The 20929-nt window shown below is 42.2% G+C and overlaps 1 protein-coding gene across 9 annotated transcripts in view; it reads right to left on the reverse strand.

Annotated features, from left to right (window-relative positions):
* The window catches only part of MAP2K5 (mitogen-activated protein kinase kinase 5), a 197670-nt gene that overhangs the window by 102089 nt on the left and 74652 nt on the right, over nt 1-20929 (reverse strand). For all 9 annotated transcript variants that reach the window (XR_009152052.1, XM_058156774.1, XM_058156775.1 and 6 more), the window contains 3 exons: nt 17201-17249; nt 9668-9741; nt 8644-8694 (listed from right to left, as the gene is read on the reverse strand). Coding sequence is in view for 8 of the 9 variants with exons in the window: in XM_058156774.1 (XP_058012757.1) it covers nt 8644-8694; nt 9668-9741; nt 17201-17249 (174 nt within the window). In the remaining variant the exon portion in view is untranslated. The remainder of the gene's footprint in view (nt 1-8643; nt 8695-9667; nt 9742-17200; nt 17250-20929) is intronic.

Below are 20929 nucleotides of genomic sequence, written 5' to 3' on the forward strand. Positions count from 1 at the left end.
AGCTCCCACAACTTCTGAAGGCAACTTCTGTTCCATGGGTTGATTGCTCTCACTGTCAGAAAATTCCTCCTTATTTCCAGGTTGAATCTCTCCTTGCTCAGTTTCCATCCATTGTTCCTTGTCTGGCCTCCGATGCTTTGGAAAATAGCTTGAAACCCTCCTCTCTGTGGCAGCCCCTCAAATATTGGAAGACTGCGATCCTGTCTCCCCTGGTCCTTCTCTTCACTAGACTAGCCATGCCTAGTTCCTGCAACCGTTCTTCGTATGTTTGAGCCTCCAGTCCCCTGATCATCCTGGTTGCTCTTCTCTGCACTCTTTTTAGAGTCTCAAAATCTTTTTTATAGTGTGGTGACCCAAACTGGATGCAGTACTCTAGGTCTGGTCTTACACACCTTAGGAGAGGTGCTCTCATCTCACCCTCTCCTTGTCCTCTGGCATAATGCAGCTTAATATGCTGGGCAAAGATATCTCTGAAGTTACCACCGGAGCAGCACCTGGGTCGGACAAAGTGTCCCTTCTGCAACCTTTTCAATCTCAACAACTCAAGAACACCTGTCCCTCCATACAGGTAGTCCTCAACTGACCCCCATTCACTTAGCAATTGATCAAAGTTACAAGAACGGCCCTGAAACAAAGCGACTTACAACTCACCTTCAGCCACCGAGAGCATCCCATGGTCAGATGATCAAAATTAATCATCGGCACGTATAGATGATGGTTGGGGCATCTTGGGGTCACTCGATTGCCATTTTGGGACTTTCCCAGCCAACTTCCAACAAGGAAGTTAAAGTGGGGAGCGGGATTCGCTTAACAACCGTGTGATTTGCTTAATTAGCTGTGACAAAAATCAAGCACAGCTCACTGAACAGCCACCTTGCTTATCAGTGGAAAATCTGGTCCCAATTGCCCTCAGAACTGCCTCCCATCCCCCCATTCTCTGCTCTTTGACCAAGTGTGCTCTGGATCAGGGGTCTCCACCCTTGGCAACTTTAAGACTTGTGGACTTCAACTCCCAGAGTTCCTCAGCCAGCAAAGCTGTCTTCGCTGGCTGAGGAACTCTGTATTTAAAGAACTTCCAGACAGGCCCCTAGAAGCAGTACATGAATCCTCCAACTGTATGAGCAACTTCTGCTCAGGTTGCAACTTCATTGTCCCAAAGGTGCTTTTTCAAGAGGCAACTGGACTTTCTGGTTTCTCCTTGAAAGACCTTTCGCTTTTCATCCAAGAAGCTTCTTCAGCTCTGACTGGATGGTGGGGAATGGAAGGATTTATACTCCTTGCAGACAGCTGGTCATTTGCATCCTTTTGGCGAGTCATTAAGGCCACCTGGAGGTTCGTCTGTGCCCTCAGGATCACCTGAGTGGTGCATATGGATGTGGAGCCCTCTTGGAACTGTTGAAAGGACTGTGTTAGGAGTGGAGATAGAGGATGTCATATCCCTCCCCCCCTTGGTTGAGAGGGCTGTTCAATTTTGACATAAATGGCCTCTTTGACCCTTCTTTCAAACCAGGGGTCCTCTCTGTCCAAAATGTGGAACTTTGCCAGGAAGTCCAGTTGCCTCTTGAAAAAGCACCTTTGGGACAACCATGACCTGGATGACTGAGAATCTCCATAGACTTACAGCCTACTTAATTATAGGCAGTCTTCAACGACAGTAAAACACGTGGAGCCACGCAGAACATCATTCCCTGCCTCCTCCTCCTCCATAACTCCAAGTAGGTGTTGTACTCAGGGGTGAAATCTAAAAATTTTCCCTACTGGTTCTGCGGGCGTGGCTTAATTGGTGGGCGTGGCTTGGTGGTCAGGTGACTGAATGGGCATGGCCAATAATAATAAATAATAAAAATAATAAAGTATACAAAACTTGGGAGCGCATTGGTCTACCAATTGCCCTTTTTTGGGAGGCTCCGATCTACCTTCTTTAAAAATAGAGGCACCGGTCTACTAGCCGCCTACAGCGCTGATCAGCTGTAGTGCGGCCCTTTGAAGTGTCACGGCAGTCATTTAAAGCCATTTGCAGCTATATCACCACTGAGAGTTTCAGGGACAGAGAAGAGGAACAGTGAGGCGTGGGCGTTTGGGGGGGGAGCAGGGATTTTTGCTACTGTTTCTCCGAACTACCTGCCCCCATCGCTACCGGATCGCGCGATCCGGTCCGAACCGGGAGCATTTCACCCCTGGTTGTAACTGCCTACCTTCATTAAACAAGTAAGAACCCAGCTTCCTTTTAAATGCTCCAGAGCTAATGCGGACGGCAACCTCACACCAATTACGGGACAGTTTAATACCCTTTGAGTCATCCAGGGGCGCCAAATAGTCAATCACTCCTGACCGTAGAAGCCGGGCTTTGTGCAGTGCTGAGGTCAGGTGCGGTGTGAAATGCAACAATAAGATGGGGAGGCAAGAACTTCCTTCCCACTGTGCTGTTAATGCACCTGTCTAGTTGAGGCACCTTCTACAACTCCTCCCAGGCTCCTACAAAGCCCAGAAACCTTTAGAGGAAAACAAATGGGCCCAAATTAGTGACACTTCAACGTACTCAACAAGTAAGTCCTTGAAGCTGTTAATCCCAGGTCAAGAGCTTTTAGCGCCAAGTAAATGTTAAGTAAAAAACACTGAACAGAAAAGCCTTTAAGTCGTTGCCTTCGAGACGGGAGAGAGGCTTAAACCTCCCGCAAGCAGCAGCCTGCAGAGATACCAGAGCAGGGCAGGGCAGGGTGCTCGGGAACGGAATTCCAATCAGTTTAGGATCTGGATTTGGGTCTCTTCTGAGATCCAGCTGGCAGCCTGTGGAGTCCGTCATGACTTCCCTGCTCTCTGTGCCGCGAAGCGCAGCTGCTGCCCACTCTCAGCCTCCCTGGTTTGCAGCGTCCTCCTCCTGTGCCTACTCCGATGACCATGATGCTCACTGGAGAAGTCAAGAGCTCAGGAGGAGACATCCTAGTAAGGCCTGCACCAGCCCAGAGCTGGGAAATAACAAACCCGCCTTGCCTGGTCCCTCTCCAAAATCCAGGAAGGCTTTGGTGTTCTAGTTGGACATCTCATCAGCTTTCAGATACTTCTAAGCAAAAGAGTTGCCTTGGATCCTTGCACATTTCATGCCTTGTTTTGGCACTCTTTGAATTGCTTGCTGCCAGAAGCACAGGTAGTCCTCAACTTACAACAGTTCACTTAGTGACGGTTCAAAGGAACATCATCACTGAAAAAAATGACATGGCTGTTTTTCTCACACTTACAATCACTGGCAGCCTCCCCATGGTCACATGATCAAAATTCAGATGCTTGGCAACTGACTCATATTTAGGACGATCGTGGTGTCCTGGGGTCACGCGATCACCTTTTATGACCTTCTGACAAGCAAAGTCAATGGGGAAGACAGGTTCACTTAACAACCGTGTTGCTCACTGAACAACTGCAGTGATTCACTTAACAACTCTGGCAAGAAAGGTCGTAAAATGGAACAAAACTCACTTAACCAATGTCTCATTTAGCAGCAGAAGTTTTGGGCTCAACTGTGGTCATACGTCGAGGACTGTCTGTACAACGATAAGCAAAGAATGATACTGAGGAGCAAGCTTCCATGGCCAATTTCATAGCATTGCGTCTGCAGTCCAGCTTCTCCCAAAGCCAACTGCTGATAGTTGGCCAAAGCATTTTCAATCTCCTAAGCCAGGGGTCTCCAACCTTGGCAACTTTAAGACTTGTGGACTTCAACAGCTTCCCTGGCTGAGGAATTCTGGGAGTTGAAGTCCACAAGTCTTAAAGTTGCCAAGGTTGGAGACCCCTGTCCCAAGCAACATTTTGAAGTTGCTCACATCCAGGGCAACAGCAGGTCGACTGCCCAACATTTGAGATGTCGCTCTGTAAATGCCTGAAAGCAGCTGCTGTGAGGCAGTTGGCACATGGGCATCCCCTCACTCACGTCTGTAAAAGAACTGAAGAAAGAAGCATGTTTTTGAGGTGTGCAGCTCCTTGGATATATTTCATGAATGGATTTCTGGTCACAGGTGGAGGCCGAGGGCACACTGGAAAGGATCAGAATAGAGACTTGGAAGGGACCTTGGAGGTCTTCTAGTCCAGCCCCCTGCTGAAGGAGGAGACCCTATACAATTTCAGACAAGCAGCTGTCCAGTCTCTTGTTCAAAGCCTCCAGTGATGAAATACCCACAACTTCTGAAGACAAGCTGTTCCACTGGTTGATTGTTCTCATTGTTAGGAAATTTCTCCCCAATTCCAGGTTTGCTTCTCTCCTTGATTATTTTCCATCCATTGTTTCTTGTCTTGCTTTCTGGTGCTTTGGAAAGGACTCCCTCTTCTCTGTGGCAGCCCCTCAAATATTGGAATACCTCTACCATGTCCGTCCATCCGTCCCTCTAGGTTTGGTTAGGAACCTCTAAAGCAGTGGTAGTCAACCTGGTCCCTACCGCCCACTAGTGGGCGTTCCAGCTTTCATGGTGGGCGGGAGGGGTTTCGTCCGATACTGAAGGACTTTCCTTTTTTTTTAATTTAATTGACTTTTAAAAAATATTTCATAGCATTATTTAAAAACATTTTCATTAGGTTTTCATAAAATTCCCCGTGACAATTTAAATTTCTGAAAATATACTATTTGTATCGCCCGCACATAAGTTTAGTTCACGTTACATAAGGGAAACTAAATGGTACTATAGTGCGACTGCAAACAAAAGAGCCTCGTCACAGAATAGCTCGCGCATCTCCCCCCACACCACCCAGCTGTAACAGACAAGCAGAGCTGGTAACTGCCCCCCCCACGCCAACCCAATCCACGATGCGCGAGATGCATACGCAGATACACAGCGCATTACTGTGGAACTGGTGGGCGGTTAGAAAATTTTACTTCTAACAGAGATACAAAAGTGGGCGGTAGGTATAAAAAGGTTGACTACCCCTGCTCTAAAGGAAGAGAACTCCCAACCAGTCTTCAAGTCTGTATTTTATTCAGTCCCATGACAGCATTCTGAACTTCTAGGTTGGCATGAAGACTCCAAAAAAGTTAGATTTTTCAACCTCAGCCTGATGGCACCAGATGGAATAGGATACATCCTCTGGCTTCACTGAGTGATATACATGTTTTTTCTTTCAAGATTCAACCCACCTCCCCAAAATAAGAACTTGGATGAAACAAATTATGTTAAGCACAAAGGACATTGAAGAAACATCTCACAGCTTTAATCCTTTGCTTTTTCAATTAGTGGATGGATGCGTCACAGTCATCCATAAACAGTATGAAAAAAGTAATTTCTTTAAGACACACCTGGGAAATGGATGTGTAATCGAGGTTTGTACATTAAAAGAAATAATACAATTTAATTACTACTGCTATTTAAGGCCAACAAGAAGAGGAGATGAAGAAAATGAATTATTTGAAATCTCTTCTCTTTTGAAGAAGATGCTTATGGTTTTGGAGACCAAAGTTAGACCAAGAACTTCAGCAGATTGCTTGCCCAGGACAAATGCATTCGAGCTTCTTTATACATTCTACTGCGCTCACTTGAAAGTTAGCAAAGAGAGAGACAAAAATCAGAATAAAGTAAGATAAATACAGGTAGTCCTCCATTTAACAGTTCATTTAATGACTGTTCAAAGTTACAACATCACTGAAAAAAATGACTCATTTTTCACACAACCACTGCAGCATCCACATGATTGTGTGATCCAAATTCACACAGTTGGCAACTGACTCACATCTATGACAGTTGCAGTGTCCTTGGGTCATGTGATCACCCTTTAGAGCAGGGGTGTCCAAACTTGGTCCCTTTAAGACTTGTGGACTTCAATTCCCAGAGTTCCTCAGCCAGCTTTGCTGGCTGAGGGACTCTGGGAGTTGAAGTCCACAAGTCTTAAAGGGACCAAGTTTGGACACCCCTGCTTTAGAGTGATCAAGCAAAGCAAAGTCAATGGGTAAACCGAATTCCCTTAATAACTTAACTAACTTTACACCTGCCATGATTCACTTAACAACTGTGGCAAGACAGGTCATAAAATGGGGCAAAACTCACTTAACAACTGCCTCACTTAGGAGCATAAATTTTGGGCTCAGTTGTGGTCATAAATTGAGGACCACCTGTATAGAAACCTGAGATGACCATAAAATGAGATTCTCCATATTCTTGCTTGCATAAGAAGAACCTGGGAAAGATTCCCTCTTTGGGCAGAAAGTAAATAGTAGGAAAGGTCCTGCATGGACTTCATCACTCCTGTGAAGGTGGTGGCTGCGCCTGGTGCATTGATGCTCTCACCTGTTTTTATTCAGAATCACTACTAAGAGTACCTTTGTTAGTTTGCCCAAAGGCCATTTATGACAAAACTTTATTCAGATTGGGATCAAGCATCATATGGTTTTAAGTGCTTTAATAAATAAATCAGTTATCCTATATATTTGGAATATGGATGCTATGGTGGAATAATGAGTGATTTTTAAAATATGGAAGGATAACATTTACTAAGGGATAACAAACACAGGGTGCAAAGAAATGTTATTTATGTTTAAATGAATCAATGGGAAAATGCCACAAAGAAGAGGGATGTCAGGCCTGGAAACCATACTAGACTTTAGGTTTCCAGACGCTGCCACATTTTTCCCCTGAGGGGAGGAAGGGGGGCTGAGGGGTATGGTAACATTCTTCAAGCGGTCAAGGTCGGATGGTGTTCACATCTGCAGGAAGAGTGGCGAGAAGATATTCGAATGAACTGGGAGAACGTGGGACCATGTGACCAGCAAAGGGGTCAGGGGGGGTGGGACTCTTGGGGTTTGTATAACTGGGAAAAGAATCCGGAAGTTCAGTTTTGGAATTTCACTCATCGTGTGTCAGTTTCCTCATGCTAGTAAAGAACTCTGAAAGACAATGGCTTCTGAGTTTTTTTTATGCAGAAGAGGTTTTTCTGGAACCTTGACAAGGGAGTCAAACTATTCTCCAAAGCACCTGAGGGTAGAACAAGAAGCAATGGGTGGAAACTAATCAAGGAGAGAAGCAATCTAGAACTAAGAAGAAATTTCCTGACAGTGAGAACAATTAATCAGTGGAACAACTTGCCTGCAGAAGTTGTAAATGCTCCAACACTGGAAGTTTTTAAGAAAATGTTGGATAGCCATTTGTCTGAAATGGTGTAGGGTTTCCTGCCTGGGCAGGGGGTTGGACTAGAAGACCTCCAAGGTCCCTTCCAACTCTGATATTATTATTATTATTATTATTATTATTATTATTATTATTATTATTATTATTATTATTATTATTTAAAAGAAATATGAAACGAGACTAGTATTGTTCGAAGTTGGAAGATTAGAACTCCACATATTATTTGTATTATTATTGTTAATGTTGTATAAAAAAGACTTGACCCAATCAATGCACTGTTCACAAAATATGTATGTTTATATTGGAAAAAATAAAAAAATTATTCCAGGAATAAATAAATCAGCTATCTGTGTCCGCACAGCACTCTAAGCCATGAACGATGATGTAGCAACCACACTGCTGTCCAAATTCAGACAATATTCAAGCCACACCAAGAAACCACATAATGGCTTGTTGTAATGTGGAGCCCATAACTTTCTTTCTCCAAAGCATCTTAAACATCGGCCTGTATGCCAAAGTAGGAAGAGAGCAGGTCTGGTCTGTTCGGCAGAGAAGAAGAATCAAGCATTATCACCCCCACAATAGAAAAACTTATTGCCTGTCAATTAAGCACCAGGGAGACCTCTCCACTTGAGGCTCCAGAACCTGAAGCGTTCACTAGATTAGCCATGGACCTCAGGCGCAGATGGTTCCAATTTAAGTCCCACAATCTCTGCTAGAGGAGCATCCAAGATTACTGTCACAGTCACCCCTCTTCAATCAGCCACCTACGTGGAACAGAGGCTACCTGTCATACCTTTTCAACCTGTCTATTTCTGAAGGCAAGCAAGAACAATCTGTCCTTGTCATCCTAGAGCACAAGATTTCTATAGCACTCTCCAACACGATGATGTGTTTCAAAGACAGAAGACCGCTTGGTTAGGGGGTCAAGGAAAGGGTCAGGTTAGTAAGTTTCATGCTATAGCAAAGAACCTTCCCAGGACCTTTATGGATAAAGAACTTTGAAGGACCTTGACTTCATTTTGAGGGCCCCATGTTTTTATACACACGCACATATTCTGGCAGAAGAGCTGGGCATTTTATTATTCCTTTTTTTATTTATTTATTTTAGAGGCTGCTGTCATTGTCATAGTGCATGTACAGAAATTCTGTTTGTGTGCCTTATTACATTACTTTTCAGCTGTCTGTCTGTCCCTCCCTTCCTCTCTCTCTCCATCCATCCCTCCCTCCATTTCTCACTTTTCTCTCAACATTCACCCATGGGGGGGGGGTCTCCTCTCATTTTGTCCGCCAAAAATAGGATGGCATCAATGTCTACCAGGATGCGTCAAGGGCTGAAAGGAAGCTGCTCTTGATTTTGGGGTGGGGGAATCCGAGTCCAAGATCTTAATCGTAAATTTCTATGCCGTTCTGCTATTTTCATGTATGTGTTATGTATCAAACAGAACTTCCTCACTTGGCAATTAGAGAAATAGTAGAGAAACTAATCAAGAAAACAGAAATGAAGTTTTAATTTAAACCAAAGCATCTTCATAAATTTACTTACTGCCATATATGCATTCGTCCCGACGTAGGTCTTTGCTATGGAATTCACCAGCTATCAGACAAAACAACTTGTTAGGGCCATATAAAGCACAAATAAGGCAGGAAATTATTCCTCATTTAGCACTAATCATCCTATGTATAAATCAGGAAAAAAAATATGTAAAGTGGGAAGTGGACAAATTTATCAGCAAAGGCATTAAAATCCACCCCCTTGGCTTCCTTCAAATGAGAGCCCTCTTTTAAAATAGCCGTAATATTTCAATTTATGGGAGAGAACAAAGGCAACTCTAAAATTTGAAGGAGGAGGCTTGGAGTATTTCGTATCCTACCAAGCAGCTGGATCCATCTATTGGAAAGGGGGTGTTTGAAATCCAGCACATTCAAACGGTTCTCCTCCTCCTCCTCCTCCTTCTACTGTCAGCTGGGCCCAAGATGTGAATAAAGCCACCTTGATTATCAGGCTGGAATGAACACTAAATATGCTGAGGGACAACAGATTCTGACAACATATAATGCAGCCGTGACCTCCTCTTTGGTCCTCATGTTTGGCTGGGAGGAAAGGTGGCTGCAATTCAATTCAACATCGCAGCGAGCGTGAGGGTCAGTTTCACGCAAGATTCTCAGGGGAAGCCCCAAATGGAAATTAATTAAAATTTGTGCTGCACATTGTTAAAGCCCACCACCATTGTTGATCCCAATATTAATTTTTACTATGGGCCAGTCGGTCTCCCCAGACACCCCTCTCGCTCTGCCCTTCCTTTTGTTTGGTCCAAGCGCTTTCAGAGGCAAGCTGCATATCAATGAAGTTGGCTATTGGTAAGTAGTAATTACAATATCAGCAGTTTTTACTGTCATGAAACAATGAACAATCTGATTCTGATGAAGAAAAGTCACCAGGAGATTAAAAAGGAGGAATTGTTATGTTCCCAACAGAGGAAGCTCTTGGAGGGGAGTCCATTTGTCTCCTTGCCAGTTTGGAAAGCAGAATTAAGAGGACAGGACAACCAAGGAACGCAGGGACGTACCTGGGTGCTCACTCCAAAGTCACACAACTTGACCTGGCCTCTTGTGTTCACCAACATATTAGAGGGCTTCACGTCTGTGTTGGAAGAAGCAACAACAAAGGCAGGATGAATCTAGAGAGCATTGATTTAATAGCAAATACAGCTGGTGGCCAGCTAAAAGAAATAGGAGTCTGTGCAAAAATGTAATTTGAAAAAGCATCTCAGACCTGACCCTCCATAGCTCTCAGAAATATATAGAGAGGGAGAGGGAAGCACATTCGGTCTTGCAACATTCTCTTACTCTAAAGTTACCATAAAAATAATATTAGCTTGGGTGGTTTCCTTGCATGGCCTACTATTTTATTTATTTATTTATTTATTTAGATTTTTATACTGCCCTTCTCCCGAAGGACTCAGGACGGTGTACAGCCAGATTATAAAACAATACAATATACAATTAAAACAAAAACTTAAAACAAGCATATTCCATGAATGGCCAAAATTTAAGACAATCAAAATTTAAAACCCTTAAAATTCATAAATAATAACCCCAATTAAAATTATATGATTAAAAATTTAAGCCAGTCCCGCTTGAACAAGATAAATGCGTTTTCAGCTCACGGTGAAAGGTCCGAAGGTCAGGTAATTGGCGCAAGCCAGGGGGAAGTTCGTTCCAAAGAGTAGGAGCTCCGACAGAGAAGGCCCTTCCCCGGGGGCCGGCAGCTGACATTGCTTGGCGGGCGGCACCCTGAGAAGACCCTCTCTGTGTGAGCGTACGGGTCGGTGGGAGGCATAAGGTAACAGCAGGCGGTCCCATAAGTACCCGGGCCCTAAGCCATGGAGCGCTTTAAAGGTGGTAACCAAAACCTTAAAGCGCCCCCGAAAGACCACAGGGAGCCAGTGCAGACTGCGCAGGAGCGGTGTTACGTGGGAGCAACGTGAAGCTCCCTCAATCACCCGCGCAGCTGCATTCTGAACTAGCTGAAGCCTCCGGGTGCACTTCAGGGGAAGCCCCATGTAGAGAGCATTGCAATAATCCAAACGAGAAGTGACAAGAGCGTGAGTGACCGTGCATAAGGCATCCCGGTCAAGGAAGGGGCGCAACTGGCAGACCAGGCGCACCTGGTAAAAAGCTCTCCTGGAGATGGCCGCAAATGATCTTCAAACGACAGCCGTCCATCCAGGAGAACACCCAAGTTGCGCACCCTTTCCATTGGGGCCAATGACTCGCCCCCAACAGTCAGCTGCGGTTGCAGCTGATTGTACCGGGGTGCCGGCATCCACAGCCACTCCGTCTTGGGAGGATTGAGCTTGAGCCTGTTTCTCCCCATCCAGACCCGTACAGCTTCCAGGCACCGGGACAGCACTTCGACAGCTTCGTTGGGGTGGCCCGGGGTGGAAAAGTACAGCTGCGTATCATCAGCGTACAGATGGTAACTCACCCCAAAGCCACTGATGACCTCGCCCAGCGGCTTCATATAGATGTTCATATACTATGGAGGACTGGTATAATACTATATACTATGGAGGACTGGTATAAGGTCAAAAGGAGGGGCAGAGGCCAAGAGTGGTCCGTTAAGAAGCTGAGGGTAGGTAAGGCTCTGCAGGCAGGAAGGACCTCAACTCACCTAGAATAAGAATCTCCTAAAGAAACCCAGAAGGGGACAAGACGAAATATGGCTATAAGATTTAAGCAGCAGAAGGCAGGAAATGTTCTGGATTCCATCCCCTAGGGAGATACACCTGGTAGGACCCAGAAGAAGGGCCTTCTCCATGGTGGCTCTCTCTCTCTGGAACATCATCCCCACAGAGATTAGAATGGCCCCCACTCTAGCACTCTTCCGGATGGCGCTGAAGAACTGGTTCTGCCAGAGGGCCTGGGGAATCCAGAGCAGGATGGAGCCCATTAAATGGCTCGTATGAGGTGCTGTTGCCAGGCAGGGGGTGATTTTAGTATATTAATTTATTATATGACTCTCTTTTTATTAGCTTTATTGTTTTTATATGGGGTTTTATATTCTGTAAGCCGCCTTGAATTGCCATGTGCAAATAGGTGGCAATATAATTTCTCTAAATAAATAAATAAATAAATATGGAAGCACAGAGAAAATTACCAGAGAAAAATGAAGAACTTTTCTGAATAGATCTGGAGATGATGATGTGGTCCAGCCAAAGCTGCAAAGACATCTGGTTATTGATGGTTATTTACTATTTACTGAATCTGCATTACTATTAATCTTCTCATCATTCCTATCACCCATCTTCTTCCACTTACGACTGTATGACTGTAACTTTGCTTGTATCCTTACGATTTATACTGATATTGTTTCCCGATTGCTTATTTGTACCCTATGACTATCATTAAGTGTTGTAAGTGTTGTACCTTGATGAAGGTATCTTTTCTTTTATGTACACTGAGAGCATATGCACCAAGACAAATTCCTTCTGTGTCCAATCACACTTGGCCAATAAAAAATTCTATTCTATTCTATTCTATTCTATTCTATTCTATTCTATTCTATTCTATTCTATTCTATTCTATTCTATTCTATTCTATTCAGTGTTGTACCTTATGATTCTTGATGAATGTATCTTTTCTTTTATGTACACTGAGAGCATATGCACCAAGACAAATTCCTTGTGTGTCTAATCACACTTGGCCAATAAAAAATATCTATTATATTATTATATGGTTATTGATGGTGTCTGAATGGAAGGAAGACACCCAGTTGAAATGAGGAATCTGAGAAGCAGGAACTTTTTGAGAGCTTGAAATGGTCAAAGTGGAAATGAAATGTACCAAGTTGGATACCCTAGGAATAAATGGATTGGAATGGGCCATTTAAAATCAGATGACTTACACGATATACTATTCAGGGCATGAGTCCATAGAAAGGAACAAAGCAGCGATGAAAATGAAAAAGGGTTTCAGCAAATACGTGTTCATCTATAATCCAATAAACAACAAGAACATATTTCCCCGAATTAACGGTTATCAAGTGAACATCAATGTTATACAAATCTATGCACCTACAAAATGAAGGAAGACCCTGAGCAATTCCATGGCAAATTATAGGAGGTGTTAGATGCAACATCAGGAAGGGAGATAATTCTACTAATGCGTAATTGGAATGCATCAACTGAAGAAATGAAGAAACCTATAATTACAGGGAGAAATCAATTTAGTAAATACAATTAAATGGAAAGTGGGTTAATAATTTTGCAAAAAAGAATTCTTTATTGCTGGCAAACACCTGCTTCAAATATGATAAACAGAGATGCCATAGCTGGATATGACCAGAAGGATAACTTCAGAATGGAAAAAAAGACAAAATGAGGAAACGAAAGGGCAATCCAGTTAGCTGAAATTTTATCAGGTGAGATTGTGGAACAGGCCTTGAATTTTTGGTGTGAAATACAGGTAGTTCCTGACTTACGACCACAATGGAGCTCAAATTTTCTGTTGCTAAGTGAGCTTTGCCCCATTTTACAACCTTTTTTGCCAGAGTTGTTAAGTGAATCATTGTAGTTATTAAGTTAGTAACACTTAATTCACTTTCATAATTCATAGTATATGAACTTAAGTGAATCTGGCCTTGCTTGTCAGAAGGTCGTGAAAGGGGGGATCACATAACCCTGGGACACTGCAACTGCAAATGTGAATTGGTTGCCAAACGTTCAAATTTTGATCACGTGACCTATTACAACAGTTGTTGTAATACTACAACAGTTGTAAGTATCATAGATTACTTTTTTCATTGCCATTATAACTTCAGACATTCACTATGTTGTGGTCCGTCAGTAGCCTCCAGAGCTGGCAACCAAGTCGGACAGCGATGAGGCAGAGGTGAGGCCAGAGCCATCGGGAAGTGAGGTGTGGACTCCGGAGCCTCCAGAGACTGATAGTAGTGAGGCAGAGGAACAGGAGGAGCCTGTTCTTAATGCACGCATGAGAAAAGCTGCCAGAAGGCAAGAGCAGCTCAAGCAGAGAGGACAACTCAGGAGTAGGGCCAAGATATGATTGACCCCTCCCATAAGGCTTAAAACAGACCAGCAATGGCATTTGAGCTTTGCCGGAAATCAACATTGTAGCTGCATCTTCTGCTTCGTCTACGTCTTTGTTTTTGTGGCTTCTGGACGTTTGCCAGAAAGGGTCTTTGGTAGTTTGCTTAATTGAACTAAGGTTTGTGAGATAACTGAGGAATTTGTGTTGGGAGGCATTTGTTTTACTTTAGAGTTGAATGACATAAAGTTTGTTTTTCCACGGACTGAGTTTATTACTACCTACTTGGGCCTGGGTCACAACACACTAAATGAACTGTTTGTAAGCCGAGGACTACCTGTATAACAATTAACATGAAAAATGTAACAGACTAAATCTGTCAGTGAAATATGATTTGAATGGGATCGATGAAAGGGACAGTTCAATATGCTTACAAAAAGGAACCGGGAGCTCAGTCATAGAGAATTGGAGGCTGAGGGGGAAAAATTCCCAGCCTTTGAAAGAGGAGGAGACCCAAAGAGCTTTCAGAATCATCCAGAGCAGGGGTCTCCAACCTCGGTCCCTTTAAGACTTGTGGACTTCAAATCCCAGAGTCCAAAGCTGGCTGAGGAACTCTGGGAGTTGAAGTCCACAAGTCTTAAAGGGACCGAGGTTGGAAACCCCTGATCCAGAAGAAGGCGAAGGATGAAAAGATGGGTAACAAGAAATATGTATGGTCGCTTAACTCAGTTTTCTAATAGGAATGAGAAGACCAGGAAAGACGTCACCATCAAAGTTTCTTAAAAGGTCAAATAAAAATCTACTGATATAGTGTGAATATTAAGGATCCCACTTGGAGTTCTTGGAGGAAATGTGGAATATAAATCTAACAAATGAGTAAAATAAGCTTTATGGAGGAAGAAAGCTTGCCTTGCCTTCTCCTTCTGAGCTATTTTTACCAGATAATGAAATAAATGTAACACTAGCGCTTACTCCTTGCCATTATGTGAACTGTCAACAAGATTCAAGCCATCTATTACAAAAACATACGGACTGTTTTATTTAGAAAACACAATGTATTCTCTTCAAAATCATCTTTTGAAAACCAGACTCTCTTCATCTTGTAAGTGTAAGGAGGGGCGTGCAAAATATTTCATTCTGAACCGTTTCAAGCGTGAAACTCTGCAACCATCCTGCCTTGAGCAGCCTGGAAGTGTTTTGAGCTGAAAAGCCATAGCATGTCCTGGACGTTTTGCATTTGAGACAATTCAAGATGAAATGTTTTGCATGCCCCACCAGCACAGTACCAAATTCCAGAGTTGGAGAAACCTGTACAATGCAATCCACAGTGAGAAATGCAAATTACCAGGAGCTCATTATAACTAGCAACACAAGAATATTTTTCCTTTCCCCAGAGTGTCAAGATTGCTGCCCTGGACCCTGCTTCTTCTAGAGAGATGGCTAAAATGCAATGCACATATTATCTCTTCCACAGGTTAGGTGGTTTTCCCTCTTCTTGGCAAAATGTTCTACATTTTGAATATTCTACAATGAATATTTTTCACTTCCACGGTGCCAAAACCTACATGTATTAGCAGCTGATGGAAATAGAATGGATTCTGAATAGAGGTTAAGATAATTTAAATAAGAATGTTAGTTTAAGATAGAGATACTTAGAAGTAGAATCTGTATATAGAGGTTAAATAGGATAGAGATACCGATGTAGGAAAAGCTGTTATGAGTATTGTAATTTCGATGCGTTTGTCTTTGTTTTATATTTTTTGCTGTATTGTAGGTTTTTTTATATTGTGTATAAAAATTTTGGAAATTTAATAAGTACTTAATAAGTATAAATAAATTTAATAAGTATTATTTTTTTTTAAAAGCAGCCCTCAGCAAAAAAAAGATCTGTTCACTCATAGACTAGACCAGGGGTCCCCAATCCCCAGGTCCATGGACCAGCACCGGTCCGCGGCATGCCAGTAACCAGGCCGTGCAAATAAGCCAAGTTCCATCCACGGGATGCTGGCAGCACATAAAACCACACTCCCTCCAGTAGGCGGAAGGAATCGGACCCTGCTGCCCAAAAGGTTGAGGCCTGGTTCACTAGACCATTTGTCCAGGTATAGGAAGTAACTAGAGACTCTGACAAAAGATATCACACACACACACCTACCTGGAAAGAAGTCTAGCAAGATAAGGAAACAAAGAGAAGAAGGTATGTATCAGAAAAACTTCAGGAAGATGCCAGGTGACAAAAGCAAACAGTGCAGAGAAGAGCAACGAAGATGGTTAGGGGACTGAAGGCTAAAACATATAAAGAATGGTTGCTGGAATTGGGTACCATGAAAAGAAGGACTAGGGGTGACATGATAGCAGGGTTCCAATATCTCAGGCGCAGCAAAGAAGAACAAAGAAGGGGGATGTTGTCAAGCTATTCTCCAAAGCACCTGAGGGCAGGACAAGAAACAATGGATGGAAATGTCAGGGTTCCAAGTAACACATCCCATTTAGGTAAGAACTCTGAGGCAGGCAAATTCCTCAAGGAACATTTTAGTGGGACGTATCAAATTGGCATGCTCCTGGTGATTAAGGAGAATTAAGGAGAGAAGCAACCTAGAACGAAGAAGAAAGTTCCGGACAGATCAATTAACCAGTGAAACAACTTCCCTCCAGAAGTTGTGAATTCTCCGACACTGGACATTTTTAAGAAGAGATTTGTCTGAAATGGTGTAGGGTTTCCTGCCTGAGCAGAGGGCTGGACTCACTAGATGACTTCCAAGGTCCTTTCCAACTCTGTTATTATTATCTATTATTATTTAATGGGCTAATATTGAATATTCCAAATACATGAAAAAGTGAAGCCTCATAAAAGTATTATCTCATAAAATGTTCTATATTCAGTGTAGAACATTTTGCCAAGAAGAGAGAGGATCTAACTAGAGCAAAGGATTATATGTGCCTTGCAGTTTATCCATCTCTCTAGAGAAAATTCACTTTGAAACAGTGGTGGGATTCATTTTTTTTACTACCAGTTCTGTGGGCGTGGCTTGGTGGGCATGGCTTGGTGGGCGTGGCAGGGGAAGGATACTGCAAAATCCCCATTCCCACCCTACTCTGGAGCCAGCCAGAGGTGGTATTTGCTGGTTCTCTGAACTACTCAAAATTTCCGCTACCGGTTCTCCAGAACTAGTCAGAACCTTCTGAATAGCACCCCTGCTTTGAAATCTTACTTTGTTCTGATTCTCAACTCAGTCTTCACAGACCTTCACTGAGGCAAAGAATAAAGGTAAAGGAGATAAAAGATGGATTTTACTCCGCTAGTCATTGCTGACTCTAAGGGGCAGGTGCTCATCTCCGTTTCAAGGCCGCTGAGCTAGTGCTGCCCAGAGACCTTTCCGTGGTCATGGGGCCAGCATGACATCACAGAACGCTGTTAAAGAGTCAAAGAATGGGCTGTCTTAAGTTCTAGCACAAGCTGGTCAATTTTAAGTTCTCAAAATGTCTTTCCTGAAATTATGTCTGGATCGTGACATTCAGCTGAAACATAAAAGAACAAACATGCAACTCACCTCTATGTAAAATTTTTAAGCTCCATAAATAAGTAAGTCCTTTAACAACCTACAAATCAGAGGAAAAAAGAAATGGGTCAATATATTTAATACAGAGCATAACACGGAGATGTACATTTTCATTTTCAAGAGCTAGGACTGAAAACTATTTAGCGATGCAAAAATTACACACGAAAGTAAATAAAATGGCAACCGTCTTATTTCCACTAAGTTGGCTGGGTCAGGAGTCGGCAGAGAGTAAATCTGCTTTTCCCTTTGAGGATCCTCTCCATTCTTACCCCCTTGGTTGTAGCTAAGTCTTTGTAGGCTGTTGGCCACACTGGAAAGTCAAAACGGTTCGGAAGAGAAAATGTTTTCCCTGGAATTTTTTCACCCTAGTATTTTCTCTTGCCTTCTTCCAAAGTTTTTGACTTGTCCATGAAGTTCAACAGGAGTTGAGCTTTAGTCAAAAAAGCATTTCTCTTTTTTCCTCTTGGAATCTAGAAACTGCCAGCTGTATCTTGCAATAAACTTAGGTATGAGAATAAATCTTCACTTAGTGAAGATTTATTAGTGACCTAACTCATAAAATCATCTGCTACAATGTCCTTCCTGTCGAAGACTACTTCAGCTTCAATCGCAACAATACATGAACACACAACAGATTTAAGCTTAATGTGAACCGCTCCAATCTTGATTATAGAAAATATGACTTCAGTAACAGAGTTGTTAATGCCTGGAATGCACTACCAGACTCTGTGGTCTCTTCTCAAAATCCCCAAAGCTTTAACCAAAGACTATCTACTATTGACCTCACCCCATTCCTAAGAGGTCTGTAAGGGGCGTGCATAAGAGCACCAGCGTGCCTACCGTTCCTGTCCTAATGTTCCCTTTGATTGTATCCAATTCGTATGGTTATTTCATGCTTATACTTATATATACTGTTGCGTTTGACAAAATAAATAAATAAAAAACAAATAGTTAAAAAAATGGCCACCATCTATAGACTTTATGATGGAAAGCAACCAGTCTTATGTTTTCAGACCGAGTTTGCAAACATTTCCTTTTTAGAGAGACAAGAGACATAGGATGCTATTGGGGGAAACAGTGATACTACATAATGAAGAGGTAACTAAGTGCCTTTGTTTTTTATTGCATAATACTGCAGCAACATGTCAACTCACCTACTGCATGGAAGTAGCATTTTCTTTTTATTACAAAGAGCGACACAATTTGCATGGATTTGCAATGATGGATTTTTAACATGAAACATAAGAATGCTATCAAGGTAGAGAACAGAACCCCCAGGTGTAGGAGTGCACAGACTCCTTTAGAGGCTGAATGTATCTGCTGAATGAATGGCTATAAAAAGGGTCCTGTTAACTAAATAATAGAGTGATTTTCATGTCTGTGTTTAAGACTGCTTTATAAGTACAGGTCCAAAGATCTCCCACAGCCTCTCAGGCATCGATCAGACATCTCACTATTCATTTACACGAAACAAAAGGACATTTTCCAATCTGGAGCAGACACACACAAAGTATTAAGCTTTCAGCTGCTAAAGAGATGCCAGCAGAGAAGAAGCTTTTCACCAGATACTCCAGGAGCTATTGGAGGAACTCGGTAAATGGTAGGTTAGATAACAATGACTTGACAGAGCCTTGACACAGGCAGTTGTTGTACCTGCCATCAATCACTCATTTTCATGACAGTTTAAGGACACATCTGAGGGGGAGGGGGAGAAAAAAGCTACAATCAACATTAGCACTTCAAATACAGTGCAAGGTGTCTCTACATCAAGAATGGAAAGGAAAATAAATGGGTAAAATGGCAAGCAAAACCCACCACCCACGTTAACTTAGGCAATATACTGATGGGAGATGCTTAGAGCTGGCCTTTCTCTGCTGTCTTTTCTCACTATAGCAAACACACAAAGAAAGAAAGAGAGAGGGAAGGCATAGTAAGACTTTTACTTATATTTTTGTGGTAGGGTGACTGCAATGTAGGGTAGGGTAGGGCAGAATAGAACAGAATAGAATAGAATAGAGAAATCAGAATGGAATAGAATAAATAGAATAGAGAAATTAGAATAGAATAGAATAGAATAGAGATAATAATAGAATAGAGAAATCATAATAGAATAGAATAAATAGAACAGAATAGAGAAATTAGAATAGGAATAGGAATAGGAATAGGAATAGAATAGAATAGAATAGAATAGAATATAGATCAGAATAGAATATAGAAATCAGAATAGAATAGAATAAATAGAATAGAGAAATTAGAATAGAATAGAATAAATAGACTACAATAGAGAAATTAGAATAGAATAGAATAGAATAGAATAGAATAGAATAGAATAGAAGGTAAAGGTAAAGTTTCCCCTCGCACATACGTGCTAGTTGTTGCCGACTCTAGGGGGTGGTGCTCATCTCTGTTTCACAGCCGAAGAGCCAGCACTGTCCGAAGACATCTCTGTGGTCATGTGGCCAGCATGACTCAAAGCCAAAGGCGCACAGAATGCTGTTACCTTCCCACCAAAGGTGGTCCCTATTTTTTCTACTTGCATTTTTTACGTGCTTTCGGAACTGCTAGGTTGACAGAAGCTGGGACAAGTAACAGGAGCTCACCCCATTAATGGGCAGCAGTAGGGATTCGAACCACCGAGTTGCCGACCTTTCAATCGACAAGCTCAATGTCCTAGCCCCTGAGCTTTATTATAGAATAAATAGAATAGAGAAATTAGAATAGAATAGAATAGAATAGAATAAATAGAATAGAGAAATTAGAATAAAATAGAATAGAATAGAGAAATCAGAATAGAATAGAATAGAATAGAATAGAATAGAATAGAATAGAATAGAATATAGAACAGAACCAGTTTATTGGCCAAGTGTGATTAGACATATAAGGATGTCATCACATCCTGTTTTTGATGCTCTGCACATGTGCAGAAGGTCCTGTGCATGTGCGGAGGTGGTACGTGTGCTCACATTTGCGAACCCATAGTGAAGGTAATATCACCCCTGGTTTGTACGTATTTTCTCAGCCTCCTTTCTGACTCGTACAGTATATACGTCCTCAATGGAAATCAGGCTGGTTGCAATTGTGTTTTCTGCAGTCCTAACTATCTGTTGGAGTCTGTACCTGTCCTGTTTGATAGCTGTACCAAACCAGACAGTTACAGAAGTACAAACGACAGACTCTAAATCAAGTACAAATGAAGGACTCAAAAGCAACTAGAAAGGTTCTGAGACTAAAATAAACCTAAAGTAAATTTAGAATTTTAGAATTCCTGGATTCTCTTAGCATTTGCTTCCTGGATCTGTTTGCCAAAATCTCTCTCACCAATATGTTGTTCACAGATGGGGGTGGGTGGGAAGAGAGGATTGAATTGTCCCACTCAGCCTCTGCCTCTGTCACCACAGCAACTGGTTGGTGCTTCTGCCTTAAAGAGTCAGATAGTCCTGTCCGTTTCATACACCCTTATTCTGAATTCCGCCGCGAGCTTAAGACACATCTATTCATTTGCGCAGGACTGGACTAGGGTTTTAAATTTTTAAATGTCTAAATTTTAGATTTGGTTTTAAATTGGGTTTTATTATTTATATGTCTATTTTAAATATTTGGCCTTTATAATAAGTTTTTTAGATGAATGTTTTATTTTGTATATTTATGTGTTTTTTATATGGCTGTACACCGCCTTGAGTCCCTAGGGAGATAGGGCGGTATAAAAGTACGAAAAATAAA

This window comes from Ahaetulla prasina, chromosome 13 (assembly GCF_028640845.1).
Source record: "Ahaetulla prasina isolate Xishuangbanna chromosome 13, ASM2864084v1, whole genome shotgun sequence".
NCBI lineage: Eukaryota > Metazoa > Chordata > Lepidosauria > Squamata > Colubridae > Ahaetulla > Ahaetulla prasina.